The following is an 18979-nucleotide window of genomic DNA, read 5'->3' as shown; positions in this document are numbered from 1 at the left end:
CTGTCAATCAAAAGCTGAGCTGTGGCCAATCAGTAACTTTGGGTGCTCTTGCACTCGAGCTGCTAAAACGGACTTAAAAATTGGTTCCTTTCATAAGTAGGTTAAAGGTCGTGTGACTGACTGTTGTAACTAAACTCTCCAAAGCCTATGTAGACCTCACTCAATATTAAACGAAATTATTACAATAAGTGGTGAGAAAAACGGAGCTTTCTAAGAATTAGAAACTAAATATATTGGCAAAATGATTCACTGAAGCTCACGAAAGGAGGACATCTGGTGGTCACAATGAAAAACTTCAGTCAAAATTAACCAGTGCACTTATTTTTTTTATGTAAAACAAAGAGCTTGAATTTTTGTGTAATAATATTTTGATTGTAGGTAAGTTACACAAGTAACACAAATATAGATTTCTTAATGTTGCTCCGAGTTTTGTTCATATATGTGTCGTGTGTATACATTGGAACAATTTAACATTTAGAAACATTACTATTTTTATTGTTTTTGAAAAAAGTCTCTTCAGCTCATCAAGCCTGCATTTGTTTGATCAAAAATACAGAGAAAATAGTAATTTAAAAAAATTATGATTACAATGTAAAATAGCTGTTTTATATGTAAATATATAGTAAAGTGTAATTTATTCCTGTGATCAAAGCTGAATTTTCAGCATCATTACTCCAAGTCTTCAGTGTCACATGATACTTCAGAAATCAGTATAATATGATGATTTATTATCAATGTTGGAAACAATTGTGCTGCTTAATATTTTTTTAATAACCTGTGATAGTCTTTTTTTAGGATTCTTTGATTAATAACAAGCAAAAACAAAGAAAACAAAACAGAATTTATTTAGGATACTGTTCCTAAGTTTGAGGTCAGTCATTTTTTTCTTACTTTTTTATTAAAAGAAACTAATACTTTTATTAAGCAAAGATGTCTTAAAAAGATAAAAAAGGATAGTACTTTTTAATTGATGAATCCTGAAAAAGTATTACAGCTTCCAAAAAAATATTATGTATTTTTATATATTATTGTATTAATATTTGTGTATGTTTTAATATTTAATTTTTAATGCTTATATATATATTAAACGTTTACACTTATATATATTTAAATATAATATCTTATTTCCACACTCCAGTTGGTGGCAGTACTGCTGCCATGAAGCCTCAGAAGAAGAAGCAGAATCTCACATGACTGAGTGTTTGTTCCCGTGATCATGATCTCTGTGTGTGTGTGTGTGTGTGTGTGTGTGTGAGAGAGAGTCAGAGCACTGATGGACCAGCTGCAGCTCAACACACACTCTTCACACAGGTAATGCATCACAGCTCAGATTCTCACAGAGAGCCACTGTATCACAGATGGGCCATGCATACAGGAATGCACTGTGTGTGAAGACAATGACTGAAGAAAATATATTTTAATAATGCAATTTGATGCATTGTGCATCCTCTGGAGATTCAACACTTGTACTGCTGGTCCTCAGAATTGTTTTGTATTTTATATATAGAGACCAACAACTTCTGAGAAGTTAAACTATGTGAAAAAAGTAAAAAACTTTTATGCGTCACAGGAACAAGTTTATCTGCAGTCACACAAATCAAGAAAAGAAGGTTGTACAAATAGCTGAAGGTATGTCTGTTATTAAGTTGTGTTGGTCACATGACATTTGTTCCATGATGCATGCTTTATTTGTTACGGTTCTCTTGTTTCCTGATGTTATACTTAATTCCCAAGATTTGCTTTAGTTCTGGGTTTTTGGTGAGTTTAGCATTATTATTCCAGCATGCATGATGTGCTATAATTTATCTTGAACACTTTGTTTAGTATATTCTGTATTATACATGCATTATATTTCAAGTTAATCGAGACTTTTAGATGACTTATAAGTACTATTAATTATAAAATATAAACTCAAATGATTTTGATGCCGATGAATTTGATTAAATCCACATGTCTCATGAGTGCAGGTTTGGCAGTCGCCGGGGATCCTCGTCCTTTAGCTCGTGTGGATGGAGACGTTCACTATCAGCTTCACACAGACAATCCTGGAGGACAGGTGAGTGTCCCATCATCAGAGATACATCCTTTATTAGACTCAAGCTTAAACCGATGTCAATGCCAAAGCCTTTGAATATCTGTCTGATATACTTGCATGTTTTTTGTCATTTTTTGTCTCTCTTAATGGGAACCTTATAAACTCGGCCAAGTATCTGTGTGGTTTTACCTCGAAATGCCTGAAAAAATATATTTCAGAAATGAAGGATGAGTTATTTGTTAAATTATTTTTTCATTAATTTTAATGCAAAAATAAAAACAGGGTGGGGTATTAAAATTTTATAGTTATACATTATGGTAGTATTTAATTAATGCTTATTAACAATATAAAAAATACTGTATAAAATACTGAAACTTTCCCCCTCTTATATAATAAGAACAACCACTGAGAATAATGAGAATTTAGAGTAAAAATGTACGAAAATAGCTTATTTTATTTTTCATTGCCAAGTACCGGTCTGGTTTTACATCAAAATGCCTCAAAATTATATTTCAGAGAATGACGGATTACATTTTTTTTGTATTACTTTAATGCAAAAAGGGTGGATTTTATTAAAATTGTATATGGTAGTATTTAATCTATGCTGATTAAACAATATTAAAAAATACTGAATAAAAAACATTGTATTAAAGTATTTTTCCCGCATCTAATATAATGAGATCAACCACTGAAAATAATAGTAAATAATTTTATAATGAGAATTTAGGGTAAAATGTACATAAATGGCCATTGAGAATAGCTTTATTTTATTTATGAATGTCGTTTTCTTGAGGTTCACCTATTTGCACCGGCCGTCATGTGATTCTAATCTCTCACTGGGATTGGCACTGGGCCTGTGTCACATGTCAGTCAGAAGGCGGGTCACATGACAGATGATTGGGGGGGGGCTGTTAAGGGGCATTTACAAATGTGTATTCTTTCAGTGAACAACTGTGTCGTGTTAGACCTTTAAATTAGATCATGCACAGCTCTCTGCATGGACTGGAGGGATGATTATTAAATGGATGAATGGAGAATTCAGCCAGGAGACGCTGGAAACTTTTCCATGAACACTTTATAGTTAATCATGACATTTTCCCTGCATTTTAGGCCGTCAAAAAGCAGCAGAGTCTCTCGTTTTGGATGTCGAGGCGTTGCGATACCTTATATCAGCTAAAGTATTATTTAAAGTCCCCCTGTGGTGAAAATCCAGCTTTTAATGTTGTTTATGTGGTGTTTTTAATCTGCTTTAAGACAAACCATGTGTACATTCATAAGTCGACAGCATTGCTGAGTATTTTCTGCTTAAAACTGCAGTGAACCAAAGACAGTCTCAAAAACACGGTTTGAAATCGCTGGTGTTTCTGACGTCAGACACTACCTTGTAACCAATCAGCTTCTGTCTCTGTCCTCCTCAGGTGACATACCGGGTGATTCCTGTCTCCGATCAAACACTGGAGAGTAGAAGTGAAGTCGGAGAGCCGGTTAATATCACTGGATCCCTGCAGGTACACCTGTATGAAATCAACACGTTTTTATTTATTTATTATTATTTTTTTATTGCAAGTTAACAAAACATAATAGCTTATACAAGGTAAGAGATCAATGACATACACTTACAGAAGAGAGAAAGACATAAACAGAACACAAAAAAAGAAAACGGCTAAATATACTGTAAACCCGGATAAGTTGGCAGAACTCAAAACATGTAAGGCAATCAATTGCCTCAAAATTTTTAAGTTCCGGAAATCAAAGTTTAAGTAAGCAGAACTAGCAGATTTTTATTTTGTACTTAAACATTTCAAGTTAAGAACAATTAAAACATATGAGTACACCAATTCATACAATTAACTTAAAACTTTCATCAATGTGAACAATTTAATTGGTATAAACTTAGTTAGCTTTAACAAGCTAATCCGCTAACATACTAATTTGCTAACATATTAGCAATAGTATGTTATACAGAAGCACTTACTGTATGAGTGCAACAATATAAAGGTATTATTTGCTCTCAAATTAAGCTCATGCTCCACTCGTCACCATGATGGTAACTATCCTAAAACCAACATTAACAGAAATTCTTCCAAATTAGCATAACAAAACATGAATCACTACTAAATCTCCCACTTAACATTAGTCTGGCACAAAAAAACACATTATATTACACTTAATTTTAACATTTACTCTTTCTTTCGAGTGCCATCGGCAAAGCATGCTGGGAAATAGACATCCCAGCCGGTTCAGTTAAACTTTAGTTCGTCTAAATTAAAATAAATAATTTCATAAAACTCAAAACAATGAAACAGTTCAGCTTACCTAAGTGACCAGTTTACTTAAAATATATCAGTTCTGTGAACTTGAAAGAAAAAGAAAGTGCTAAATACTGATAAAAGTTAATTTGACTGAACTAATTAGTTTAATTTAAGTTTGTCCAATTCAAACCAATTAAGTAATATCGTGCAAAAGTAATTTAACTTAAAAGGTGAAACTAATATATTATATAGACTCATTACATGCACAGTGAGATATTTCAAGCCTTTATTTGTTATAATTTTGAAAACCTTTTCATAATATTCTAATTTTGAGTTTGGTGTTTTCATAAGCTGTACGCCATAATCATCAAAATTATAACAAATAAAGGCTTGACATATCTCACTTTGCATGTAATGAGTCTATATAATATATTAGTTTCACCTTTTAAGTTAAATGACTAAAATAAATGAACTTTTGCACAATATTCAAATTTTTCGAGTTTCATCTGTATCCGATATGATGTATGCAGGTACATTGGTAAGTTTAAGCAATGGGATATTTTAGTGATATAGATAGAGGCAATTTGAGACAGTCATTGTACTAGTAATAGAGTTGTAGTAAAAGTAGTATTCAAACTACTACTACTAATAATAATAATAACAATAATAATAGTAGTAGTATTAACACATTTGTACTTCATTATGGCTCAACATGAGTCTTATTCAACACAGCAGAGCATCGTGACAGCATGTCAGAGCAGAAGATGAATCTTACACAAACTCAGCTATAACCAAATAGCCAGATGTTCAAGTTCATGCGTTGTTTTCTCCCAGACAGTAATTGAAGACTCTTTCAGTAATGGAGGCAGTCCTGCTGGGGAAGGTGACGCACGATGTGTGTATTTCCCAGCATCATCGGTGAGCGAGGGAACAGCAGCCGAAAACACATTCACACAAACCACAGGTACGGACAAGTTTGAGATCTGACGTCTCACACACGCACAGAATCACAACACACACGCTTCAATAGATCGAGCAGCTGATCAGTCATTTCAGTTTATTGCAGTTCTCGAAAATAAAACATGGAAAGTGGAGGAATGGTCCTATCTATTAAAGTGTAACTGTCGCCAAAATTTAACCTAGGCTCTTTTTGTTAATCTACCCGAGTACACTTTCGTGTAAAATCATAATTAGAATGGAAACGCCACTTTTAAGATTGACCGTATTTTCGTTTTAGCTCAAAATGCCGTTTGAATGGGAGTGCATGGGGCACTTCTATGATAGCATCAAAATCGCTATTTTAAAAACACTGGCGGCTCGACACAACATGAGACTGTGCTGGAAGTGTCACCAGCGGCTCTACACATGAACTCCAGCATTGACTACACTGTTTGTGAACACACAGTTTACTAAAAAGAAAGGTTTTGTACGACTCACTTTATCAGTTAGTGTTTCCGGTGGCTGAAATTTTGTCAGTCAAAACAAGTAGTCGATCTCTGAATGCAACTCCATATGTGAATGTCATTAACTTGTAATTCCAATGAAAAGCATGATAACTTAGACACTTATAATTTATGTGGAAACAAGCTTTAGGAGATTTCCATCTTTACTCTCATCATGTAACGTTGCATTCGGAGCTTCGCTTCACTCCGCTACGCTTCGCGTCGTGACCGCATTAGACGTATCTTTTTCGGCAGCACTTGATCGAGTAATACTAACACTTTCTCCTCTATTCTATCAAAAAAAAAAAAAACCTACGTTAGATTGAACTGCGAAGGGTCATAGCACTTACATACGGTTGTCCTACTGCTAGTTTAATTGCTTCTATTGTTCTCATCTGTAAGTCGCTTTGGATAAAAGCGTCTGCTAAATGAATAAATGTAAATGTAAATGTTACCACCTCGGGTGTGCATTATTTTTCTAATAATTCAACGGCCTGCCGTCAATTAATCCTTACATATATATATATATAATTTTATAATAAAATTATTTATGTATATATGTACAGTATATAAATAATATTGTAGTGATTCTGTTCACCCCTTTGGTTGTGAACTACAGACTCTGCATAATCATACAATAAATCTCTTATCAGAATAAACACGAGTTCAGTCAGTGGCAGTAAATGTGATCAACATCTGTCGTCTCTCTGGTTTAGGTCAGCTGTACGTGATGATGACTCCTTCAGATGCTCTGCGTTCGGCCTCTCAGCGGACTATAGCTCCACGCACACATACACACACTGTGTAAGTACCAAAAACGGCACAAAACTGGGGTTATGTTTTTAATAGGGCTGGGCAATGATTAATCGCATCCAAAATAAAAGTTTGTGTTTACGTAATATATGTGTGTGTACTGTGTATAATTACTTTGTATATAAATACACACATATTCATGTATATCTTTATTATTTTAATTTATTCTATGCACTTTGTTTGAATTACCATTGTGTATGAAATGTGCATCTACGTATATACTGTATAAATGTTAATACTAGGGCTGTCAAAAGATTAATCGCGATTAATCGTATCCAAAATAAAAGTTTGTGTTTACATAATATATGTGTGTGTACTGTGTATAATTATTTATATATATATAAAAACACACACAATAATGTATATATTTAAGAAAAATTGGTTATATTTATATATAAAATATTTATATATAATATAAATTATATAAATGTATATACAGTATATAAATGCAATTATTCCTTAAATATATACATGAATGTGTGTGTATTTATACATAATAATTCTACACAGTATACACACATATATTATGTAAACACAAACTTTTATTTTGGATGTGAATAATCACGATTAATCTTTTGACAGCCCTAGTTAATACATAATTTATAATATATACATATTTTATATATAAATACATTTTACTTAAATATATACATGCATGTATGTGTATTTATATATACCGGTGCAAAATAATTATACACAGTACACACATATTATGTAAACACAAATCTTTATTTTGGATGCGATTAATCGCGATTAATCGTTACCCAGCCCTAGTTTTTAAGCCTATTTTTAAGATATCTGTATCTTAGTGTTACTTTACCACAGAAGATCGTCCTTCAGTCTACAAAAATCGTGCATTTACAGCCTACTGACAGCAAGCCACAGGTGTTGTCCATTAAAGCGTAACCCGTAACATTCATTAGTATTGAATGAGGCACACTAAAGGTGCGTTCACACTACAAGCGACAAAGCGACACGATACCATTCATTTCAATGGGGAGTGGGCGATTTCCGGCAACACGCGCGACAGCGACCGGATGGGCCGTGTCTGGCGACGCAAAAAAGTTGAGATCTGTTTAACTTTATGCAAATGAAGAGCGACTTTTGGGAGCGACAACCAATAGGAGTGAAGTCAGTGGAGCGCGTGATCCGTCTCTCTTCAGTGCCGAGTCTGACCGAGGCAAGTTGAACGAGAAGCTCATTTTAGCAGTCAGAAACTGTCATATAATTTATGAAATATCTCCGTGTGCATACAGTGGTATTCGCCGTGCTGACTCCGAGCCTGAATGGTTTCGTGAGCCCAGATAGACCGGTATTTACCCGTTTGCTGCAGTTAAATAGCCGTGATGGCAAAGAGCACTCGCTGTTTCTCGTTCATCTTTAATATTATGCATTATATGTACCGATTCCATTTATATTTAGTCTAGACTTTTCCTTCCAAAATATTTGTTTGTAGCAGCAGCATAAAAACGGATGCGTTGTCTACAACTTGGAGTAACATCCGTGAATGTCACTCACAAATATTACTAGGCAACCAGTAGCGGTTACGCCCACTAGCGTCCTAACCGCCAGCGACCTGCAGCGACAAAGTCACTTGTAGTGTGAACGCACCTTTACAGGTCAAATAATACCACGTCAGGGGTCTGTCTTTTGAATTTGGGATGGGTTTATCCAGGGAGTGATTGTCTGCAGGCTCTGTTTTGCAGTTTTGCATGTGCCTTGCTCTCCATTTAACCTTGGGATCCCGCTCCATATGAAAACAGGGCTGTTTGTCACGATTCTGGTTTTTGACAGGATCATGTGCTCAGATTCAGTCATAATTCATGGGAGATTGTGGTTTGTTGTGCTTCCTTCTGAAGCTGCTGTTTTTACTCTGCAGAAGGAAGCAGAAGTGTTGTGAAAACGGTTGCGACATTCTCATCCTCCAAAATAGGCTCAGTAGAAATATCCTGCTGAAGAGTCACGCGTTTGTTTTAGTCATTCTTGTTTGTTTATTTCCTTCTTTTGGACACGCACAGCTTTTGCAGCTCATGCGAAATCTGCTGCGTAATGAATTCCACAAGAGTCCTAATCTTTCTTTCTTCCATTAGAATTATAAATCCCTCGGGTTATTATTTCTTGGGATAAAAGCCACTGTAGTTTGAGAATGTGGGTTGCATGCAGAATGAAATGCTGATCACACAGATACAGTTTATTTTTTTTGTGTGTATTATTTTATAGGGATGGGCAATAATTAATCGCGATTAATCGCATCCAAAATAAAAGTTTGTGTTTACATAATGTATGTGTGTGTACTGTGTATAATTATTGTGTATATATAAATACACACACATGCATGTATATATTTAAGATTTATTATTTATGTATATATAAAATATTTATATATAATATAAATGATATATATAAATATATAAACAGTACATCCAAATATTTCTTAAATATATACATGCATGTGTGTGTATTTATATATACAAAATAATTATACATGCTTGTATATATATTTAAGATTTATTATTTATGTATATATAAAATATTTATATATAATATAAATTATATACATAAACAGTACATGCAAATATTTCTAAATATATATATGCATGTGTGTGTGTATTTATATATACAAAATAATTATACACAGTATATATATATATATTATGTAAACACAAACTTTGATTTTGGATACAATTAATTGCGATTAATCGTTGCCCATCCCTTAAATTTACTAATAAATTAGTTTTAGCTGTGTGCTTTCCCCCCCATTTTTATTAATTTTCATCATCAAATTTTGTGCAAAATGTCTCATGTATGTGAAGTGTGGTCAAATATAGTCAAAAATTATGTTTTGCACTGTTGCACATCCCAGATTTAAGCAAATGTAGGATGTTATTTAGATCTTCCAACAATTTTCCTATTATATGCACAGTATAAATATTGTAGGTTGTATGCCATTCCAGTATATTTCTTGTAATATTTGTCTGTTTATGCGAATATCAATCAGCAAAAGATGGTAACGATCCAATCAAGCTGTTTCTGTAATGCAGAAACTACTAGTTCTGTAACTACCTTTAAGCTGAAATTATACACAATCAAAGTGTTTTTTGAAATGTCTGATTTGCCCCTTTTCTGCAGAGATGAACTCAACACACAACAGCATGAAGGTTTTAACTGGTGAGAATCCCCTTACATCCCCTTAAAGGGGTCATATAATGGTACATGCACTTTTACAAGTTGATTGCACTGAAATGTGTGTTAGCAGTGCCTGTACACAACCATCATAAAATGATAAAAATCCATCCAGTGTTTTTTTTTTAAAATCTCCTTCTATGTTTTACCCTGTCTCAAATTGAGCTGTTCGATTTTGTGACGTCACAAAATCGACGCCCCTCCTACGATTGTTGAATGACAGCAGCGTTTCAACACAGACCCGCCCTCGCTCGTGAGCGAGCTGTCAATCATAGTCTGCGTGTCATTGTTGATATACGCTGGAGCACTGTCTATGAGCAGAACGGCGTCTCAGCGACTGTGGTGCTCTGCTCTCGGGTGCAATAAGGAACACAGCAGTCATTTTAATGTTCCTAGATCAGACCCGCTGAAGACGCAGTGGCTGAGTTTTGCTTTAGAGGGGAATATAATGTTTTTTTGTTTGCGCAAATCATTTTTCACCAGACTGTTTTACAAATCAGGGTCAATATAAAGCTGGTTTTGCTAAGAAGCTGCTCCTGAAAAAAGGATCTGTACCAACTATTTGTGTTCCTGCTGAACCTCCAGAAGAAGTGAGTGTAACGTTTTATTAACCTTTATATTAATCCTCATATTAATCTTTGCAAATCGCTAGCACGCTTCACGATGAATGCGGCTAACTTAATGTTTACACTCAGGGTAACGTTACATTACGGCATGTTTTTACGACGTTCTCAATATAATTAATAATTCCACGTTTATACTGAACAATGCGTTATAGTTATTATGTTATCCTCAGAGACTCCCGCTGCCATTCTTCAAAATATAGCCCCAACTGTTGTCAAGGCAACACTCCACGTGTGTTGTGTAAAAAACGCACCACAGAACAGAGGGGCGGGGCTAGCACAGCTCATTATCATTTAAAGACATATGCACTAAAATGGCGTGCTGAAAACAGAGCTGTTTTTGACCAGGTAAAATTAGTGTTTTCTTACAATACTAATGAGAAATTTTAATTAAAGTATATTACAAACTTTTAATTTAGACCCTAAATAATCATATTAGCTTGTACTAAAATGGCATTATATGACCCCTTTAAGCCACAATAAACCCGAACCTGTCTCTTAAAGGTATAGAGTGTAATTTCTATGCCACAAAATTAACACCTAATGTGAGTATAAATTGACTTTGTTGAGTAAAATGCACTATATGGACAAAAGTATTATGACACACCTCTTGATTATTGAATTCAGGGGTTTCAATCAGACCTATTGCCACAGGTGTATACATTATGAGTATTCTCTATAGCCGTTGAGCGTACATCGTTTGCAGTGCATTGTGGGATTGAATGAGTGCACTCGGTAACGTCAACTATGGTTTTGACACCACTACAAATGTGACCCTGGATCACAAAACCAGTCATGAGTCGCACGGGTATATCTGTGGCAATAGCCAACTATACATTGGATGGGTCAAAATTATTGATTTTTCTTCTATGCCAAAAATCATTAGGATATTCGTTGCTGGAAGCCAGTTATTTTCATTTATAAAGTTGTATCAAATGTATATTTTTGCTAAAAATAAGAAACGGATTACCCTCAGAAGGCCTTAGTTTATCCCCCTGGAGCCGGATGGATTACTTTTGTGAAGGATGCATGCACATTTTTGGGACTTGAAGGAGGTGGACCCCATAACTTGACATTATAACCACTGAAAGATCCAAGGCATTTTCTAAAATAACTGAAAATGTGTTCGTCTGAAAAATGATTGACATATGCATCTCGAACGGCTTGAGGGTGAGTCAATCATGGGTTTAATATAATTTTTGGCCGAACTATCTCTTTAATGTGTCTGACAGATCGCTGTGTCGCCTCAGTTAAAGCTGCTTGTGAACCGATCATCTCTTCCTTCTAGTTCATTTATAGCATCAAATAAACATGATTTAACCATGCAAATGAGTCAGTCCCCCCCAGTTTTTCAGGTTCAAATCCTCCAACGTTAATCTAACTCTCCTGACTGCTTTGTCGGACAGAAATGGTGGATTCCGCGGAAAGCGGATTATGATTGGTCAGATCGCATGTCAATCAAACTCCCCGCGAATGGTCAATTCCATTTGGTGCCACTGGTGGTGCATAATTTACACACTTCACCTTTAAGTTGACCAGTGTCATGTTTCTTTAGTTTAACATACATTCGCATAGGCCGTGTGTCCACCAAAGCGTTTTTAGCCAGCTGAAAATGCAGAGCTGTGTGCGCTTGAGAGCGTTTTGGCAGCGCAGCGTTTTTCTTCTTTTTCAGTTGAGACACTTCGTTGCTATGATACAGAATATCCGTTGGTCGGTGTGGTATTAGTCCCGCCCCTCCTCCACTGTGATTGGACGGTTGGGTAAAAAGTGACAGTGACGAGCGCTGCGTTTTAACCAAAGTTGAACATTCTTCACTTCTCGGCGACCTGTAAAAAACGCCGAACGCTCAGCGCTTCACCGTGAAAAAGTCTTGAAAACAATTGACAAAAACACGCCAGCCGCGAGAAAAAAACGCTTTGGTGGACACACGGCCATACTGAGGTCACTTCCTCTGTATATACTGCTAGATATAAAGAGACTTCCTGAAGAGTGAATAAGAGCATCTTCACTTTTTGTTTGGTTTCATTCGAAAGCGTCATCGCTTCCTCCATGGCGTTTTGTGAGATGCTGCGAAGTCGTGACTTCATTAAAGCGTATACCTGAGGGAAGATTACACTCGGAGAACAGTTGTGTCATTAGGCTAGAGTCGGGCTTCGGCAGCTGTTTCAGCACTGCAATTTATAACGTAATGAACACAGCCGATGCCGAGACTCCCTCGAGATCACACACACACACACGAAGGGCAGAGAAACCTTACGGAGGGATCTGCCAATCCACACTAATACTAGCTGTAACCTTACAAAGCTGAGACTAAGCTTGTCAGGGTCGTCTTTAGGGGGATGAAACTGTGCTTTAGGGGTTTAGGAGAACAGGCCCCGCCTCCTTTAACTCGTCCGCTGTGGTGAAGAGTCCCAGCTTAGGACCCAAGCAATCCGATTGGTTCAAAGCACGTTTTATGGGTAATCGCTTTAGTGCCTGGTTACAAATCAGATATCACTTTATTATACAAGTCGTTTGAACTACGTTATAACGACCATTAATATATTTGAACTTATATGTTTCATATACTAGTATATAACCGAAGCTATAGATTGTGAAATTAAACATTTCTCGTTCTAAGTGGTTTTTTTTTGTGTTTTTTTATTTTAGTTATAGCTTAGCATAAAGCTATCCGAAATTATTAGAGAAAGTTTTTTTCACCATCTACGATATTTTTTTCGATAAAAAACTTCGATAGTAAATATGATACAGGCATAATTCTGTTTAAGAATTAATTTTGACATGACATTTAAAAAATATATAATTATATCATGCCTTATAGCTTAATGACAATTAACAAAGTCGTAAAACATACCTAAAATGCAATTTCTTTCACTTTAACTAGGCCTATATAAATAATTAGGATGAAAATAAAATATTATTACATTAAGTTTGATTTATTACAATAACGGCGAGAACAGCTTTAGATCAGACATATTACTGGGGTCCTAAGCTGGGACTAAACACCATAGATATACATAATAAAGGCTAGATGGAGGTCGACGTCCACACCTGGCGGCCATCTTGTCACAGTCAGCTCGCTCACTCGTAACATTGTGTTTTAATGGTGCATATACTTTTTTAAATAACCATAACTTGCTCAATTTTCTACCGATTTTCAAACGGGTTGGTTTGTTATAAACATCAGAGATGTAGTTATGACACTGCATACTTATGAATAATTATAATATTATATATTTCAACATGTCAAGCATCCAGAATTATAGCCACGTTAATAACGTTTGTAAGAAACCAAACCGTTAGTAAATCCGTCAAGATTTCAGTGAGATAAGAGTATTTGTGTTCGTGCCGATCACTCACCTTACATCAGGAACCACAGAGCCCGCCAGAAAGCTTGACTGTGACAAGATGGCCGCCGGTGATGCCGTTCGAGACTCCGCTGTAAGACATCTAGCCTTATATGTATATCTATGCTCAACACTTCACCACACCGGCCCGGGATATACTCACTAGTGACCACGATATTTTTGCCAAAATCAATATAATGAGTGTAGGGTGCATGATGGTGGGTTTATTGTGAATACATGCAGTCAAACCAAAAATGATTCAGACACCAGTTATATTTTTTGATATTGTTTTACTAGTGTGTGCAGGACACTATAGTTCATTTATGTAAGTGAGGAGAGCAAAATAAAGTAAACGGTGACATATTATACCCAAACATTCTTCATACAGTGACTACCAGTACAATGTATACAAATTTGGGACCAAAAATGATTCAGACACTTTGATCTGATCATGTGTTTTTTCTTTAATTGCTAATGCTCTTTTTACACACACACTGAACACAATGAAGCATTGCTTGGTGACTTGTTGAGCTAAACTGGTATTATCTAATTGTGTAGTTAAATTTAACAGCTGACAGATATTCAACATAATTCATGTGTGAGACTGTCTAACAGAAGGACGGACAAAACCAGTCAAATATCAACTTTTGATATAACTCTGAGTTCTTCTCATATGTTGCCATTTTTTAAACTAGAGCGAATAAACTGTGATAATATGAGAATACACACACACACACACACACACACACACACACACACACACACACACACACACACACACACACACACACACACACACACACACACACACACAGCAAGTCTTTCTTTCTGTTACTGTCAAATAACATGTTTTTGTTGAGATGTGTATTTCTGTTTTTGTTATAAATTAATGTCAATTTGAGTTAATTTAATAAAAAAAATAAAAAAAACATAAATACACATCTCAACAAAAAACATGTTATTTGACACACTTTCAAAACCTGATCCCATACTTTCATTAGTTACACATCTCAGTCCACATAATCATTGTTTCAAACACAAGATTATTGTAATATGTAATGAGAACATGTGGTTTAATCACTGAAACACAAATTCCAAAATAAAAGTTTGTGTTTACATAATATATGTGTGTGTATTGTGTATAATTATTTTGTATATATAAATACACACACATGCATGTATATATTTACATTTTTTATTTTTATTTATATATAAAATAGTTATATTTATATATAATATAAATCATATTTAAAAAAATATATGCAGTATATAAATGCAAATATTTCTCAAATATATACATGCAAGTGTGTGTATTATATACAAAATAATTATACACAACACACACACATATATTATGTAAACACAAACTTTTATTTTGGGTTTACAGCCCTAATATATATATATACATTATAGGTTTAGTTTTTTAGTTTTGTAATTGTCTTTAAGATAAGTTTGCAGATGTTAAGCATTTTAAAACGCTTTCATTGAGATTCTAAAGTGAAGAAATATGTGCATATATAATGCATTGCATTGACCCCCCCCCCCCCCCATTATTACTGCAGGACGATGGACAGTCCGCGCACCCCTAGAGACGAGAGGAGAAGAGCACAACATAATGAAGGTCAGTGAAGTCTCTTCATGTAATATCAGTCTTTACTCTGTCAGTCAAAGCAACAGACTCTCGGTAACTAACACTGTTCCCATCCCGAAGATCCTGAAGCCGGATCTCCTCAGGCACGGCTGTACAGTAGATCTACACTAGATGTCAGTAGAGGGCCGATAGACTGAACACGTATCGCAATTGTAGACAATATGGCCTAGATTTTGCCTCTGATCTCCTTCTTGTTGTGGATTTGCAGTTGAAAGGCGACGGCGAGACAAGATCAACAGCTGGATTGTGACGCTCTCGAGAATGATCCCGGACTGTGGTGCAGACGGTGCCAAGACTGCAGCGGTGAGTTGCATGATGCAAATCTGACCTTATTACTGACCTGTGGTGTACAATAGATGCCTTGAAACTGTGTCTCACGTGTGTTATTTGTTCCTCAGAGTAAAGGTGGGATCCTGTCGAAGGCGTGTGATTACATCGGCGAGCTGAAGCAACACAAGCTGAGGCTTCAGGAGAGTTTGAGAAGAGCAGAGCGAGCACAGGTGGACCATGAGCTGCTCAGACACCAGGTACACCTTTAACATCACGCAATCACGTTACCTGTTCTATAGTGGATACCCAGAAGCTGTTTTTTTGGATATTGCAATCTTTGTTGGCACATTTTGTCCCCGTAACGTAGGGTATACCGGAATCACACACTCACTGTTTCATTCTCAAGTCTCTCCCTCATTGGAAAGACACATAGGCCTAGCTCACTAATTAGCCAATCACATACATTAACCCATTACTGGGCTGAACATGCTGAACAGAGCCAGCAGAGGGTGCTAAACACATCTGTCCATTAAACAGAGATGGAATATCTTTGTTTTATTCTATTGTTATTTTCTTCTTTTCTTTTCTTTTCTTTTCTTTTCTTTTTTGTACTTTATTCTATTCTATTTTATTTATTCTATTCTATTCTATTTGATCTTTTATTTTCTTCATTTTATCTTTTATTTTATTCTATTTTACTGTATTATTATTATATTACGTTTCCTTTATTCTATTCTATTTTTAAATATTTTATTTATTGTCTTTTCTTTTATTTTTTTATTTTATTTTTTTGTTCTGTGCTTTTATGCTATTCTATTTTATTTGGTTTATTCTATTCTATTTTCTATTTTTTTTATCTTTTCCTTTATTCTATTTTATTTCATCTTTTATTTTATTCTATTTTACTTTATTATTATATTATCTTTTCCTTTATTCTATTTTTTATTTTTTATCTATATTTTCTTCTATTCTCTTTTCTTGTCTTTTATATTTTATTTTTTCTGTTCTATTTTCTTCTATTCTATTTTAAAATATTTTATTTATTGTCTTTTCTTTTCTTTTTTTCTTGAATTTTCTGTTCTGTGCTTTTATGCTATTCTATTTTATTTGGTTTATTCTATTCTATTTTCTATTTTATTTGGTTTATTCTATTCTATTTTCTATTTAATTAATTATTTTATTTTATTTTATTTTATTTATTTTATTTATTTATTTATTTATTTATTTATTTATTTATTTATTTATTTATTTATTTATTTATTTATTTATTTATTTATTTATTTATTTATTCCTTTATTCCTTTATTCTCTTCTATTTTAATTATTTTATTCTATTCTATTCTCTTTTCTTTTCTATTATTTTATTCTATTCTATTTTATTTACATTTACATTTTATTTTTATTCTATTTTATTCTATTCTCTTTTCTATTATTTTATTTTATTCTATTCTATATTCTATTTTATTTTATTTGATCTTTTATTTTATTCTATTTTACTGTATTATATTATCTTTTCCTTTATTCTATTCTATTTTTTATTTTTTATCTCTTTTATTCTATTCTCTTTTCTTGTCTTTTATATTTTCTTTTCTTCTGTTCTATTTTCATCTATTCTATTTTAAAATATTTGATTTATTGTCTTTTATTTTATTTTTTTCTTTAATTTTCTGTTCTGTGCTTTTATCCTATTCTATTTTATTTTGTTTATTCTATTCTATTTTCTATTTTATTCATTTTATTCATTTTATTCATTTTATTCATTTTATTCATTTTATTCATTTTATTTTATTGATCTTTTCCTTTATTCTATTCTATTTTATTTCCTTTATTTTATTTTTATTCTATTCTATTTTATTCTATTCTCTTTTCTTTTCTATTATTTTATTCTATTCTATTCTATTTTATTTACATTTTATTTTTATTCTATTTTATTCTATTCTATTATTTTTTCTTTTCTTTTATTCTATTCTATTTTATTTACAATTAATTCTTCTTCTATTGTATTGTATTGTATTGTATTGTATTGTATTGTATTCTGCCTTCCTGTAGCTCAGACAGTAGATCACGGCACTAGCAAACGCCAAGGTCACGGGTTTCAGGGAATGCATGAATGGAAAAACAAAAGCACAGCTTCAATACAGTGCAAGTCGCTTTGAATAAAAATGCCTGCCAAATCCATCAACGTGAACGTCAGAATTACACAAAACATTTGCCTCTTCATCTTCAGATTTAACACTCGACCTCTATGTTGTTGTTTTCAGATAGAGGAGCTCAAGAGCGAGAACGGCCTCCTCCGAGCACAGCTGGACCATCACGGCATCGGCATGTTCACACAATGAGCTTCAGGCATTCTGGGAAACGGATCCAGACGACAACAGGCCTTCAGAGAGTGACATGGACAGAAGTGGGCCGAATGAAACATGTTGACTTGTGCTCAAGAGTCAAGAACCTCTCTCAGCGCTGTATGCCAGTGAAGCCAGGCTTGCTACAGTTGAGGTCAGAGGTCAAGAAGTTTTCAATAGCGCCGACACCTATGATCCTGAAAACATCCATTTATTCATCCTGACTAACAGACTAAACAGTGAAGTACAGCTTTTTTAGTTTTCTCTGCATTATGAGAGACATCTTTTGCTATAATTTTCCAGCTTTGTTGCTTTCAATTTGTGTCTTCATGCTTTTTCTTGAAGTATTAGTTGTTTGTTCAGTGCCTCGTCTAATTTAAAGCTCTCCCGGAGAAAAGTCTTCCTCTTTGTGGAGCTCGGGAAGGTCGTTATGGGATGAATGAAGCCGTGAAGAAATGTCATTAGCGGTTCCAGTCAAATTTAGTGTTAAAATCGGAAACAAAAGCACCTGCACGTATACGAGTCCCTCTGAGAAAAGCAGGAAAATGAGCTCCGTCTGGGATTATTAGCTCCTTATCTCGGATCGCCTGTGGAAGACAGTTCGGAAAGCATCAACTAATCTAAGAAGCAAATGAGAAAATATCCAGAAAGCTATTAAGTTTGCTTAAATGCTGGACATCTCAGGACTGAGTTTTATTATGTAAAAAGACCAGATTAACATGATGGACTGCCACAAATAACTTCGTTTACTGAATTTCTTGTGTCATATTTATATAAACTACACTTAAAGGATAATTCCGGTATTTAACACCTTGAGTCTATATTGTAGTTTGTTTTGGATGAACAAGAGTGGTGGACAACATTTTTTTGACAATGGTTCCTCTCTCGAGTTTTTGACTATAATAGAATTGGCCATGGACCCATTTAACATTGGAGTCAATGTGCATGTCCGAAAATGTCATTAAAACAGCCAATAATGTTCGTTTACAAAACTGTTAAACTCACCGAGTGATTAGTGATGT

General features: G+C 34.3%; 1 protein-coding gene across 3 annotated transcripts; it reads left to right on the top strand.

Moving 5' to 3' along the window:
- Positions 1-1134: 1134 nt before the first annotated feature.
- Positions 1135-18691, top strand: usf2l (upstream transcription factor 2, c-fos interacting-like). Of its 3 annotated transcripts, none has more exons than XM_079625802.1 (11): positions 1189-1311; positions 1571-1629; positions 1968-2056; positions 3454-3543; positions 5122-5251; positions 6446-6533; positions 9672-9710; positions 15258-15316; positions 15555-15649; positions 15745-15873; positions 17877-18691. In XM_079625802.1, the coding sequence occupies exons 1-11, from the start codon at positions 1274-1276 to the stop codon at positions 17952-17954; spliced, it is 894 nt and encodes a 297-aa protein (XP_079481928.1). In that variant the 5' UTR covers positions 1189-1273; the 3' UTR covers positions 17955-18691. The 3 variants fall into 3 exon arrangements, with proteins under 3 accessions (XP_079481930.1, XP_079481928.1, XP_079481929.1); XM_079625803.1 differs by having other exon boundaries at positions 1233-1311; positions 1977-2056; positions 17877-18090; XM_079625804.1 differs by lacking the exon at positions 9672-9710 and having other exon boundaries at positions 1135-1311.
- Positions 18692-18979: the final 288 nt, after the last annotated feature.

The sequence above is a fragment of the Phoxinus phoxinus genome, assembly GCF_949152265.1.
Source record: "Phoxinus phoxinus genome assembly, chromosome: 10".
Lineage (NCBI taxonomy): Eukaryota > Metazoa > Chordata > Actinopteri > Cypriniformes > Leuciscidae > Phoxinus > Phoxinus phoxinus.
Note: the sequence above shows the minus strand (reverse complement) of the source record. Positions and strands in the feature narration are given on the sequence as shown.

Excerpts from the sequence above, each read along its gene's own strand:
- usf2l (XM_079625802.1), top strand. The coding sequence starts at position 1,274 with ATGGACCAGCTGCAGCTCAACACACACTCTTCACACAG. Across the intron at positions 1,630-1,967 it reads GGTTGTACAAATAGCTGAAG|GTTTGGCAGTCGCCGGGGAT; the intron begins GTATGTCTGTTA and ends TCATGAGTGCAG. Across the intron at positions 2,057-3,453 it reads CAGACAATCCTGGAGGACAG|GTGACATACCGGGTGATTCC; the intron begins GTGAGTGTCCCA and ends TGTCCTCCTCAG.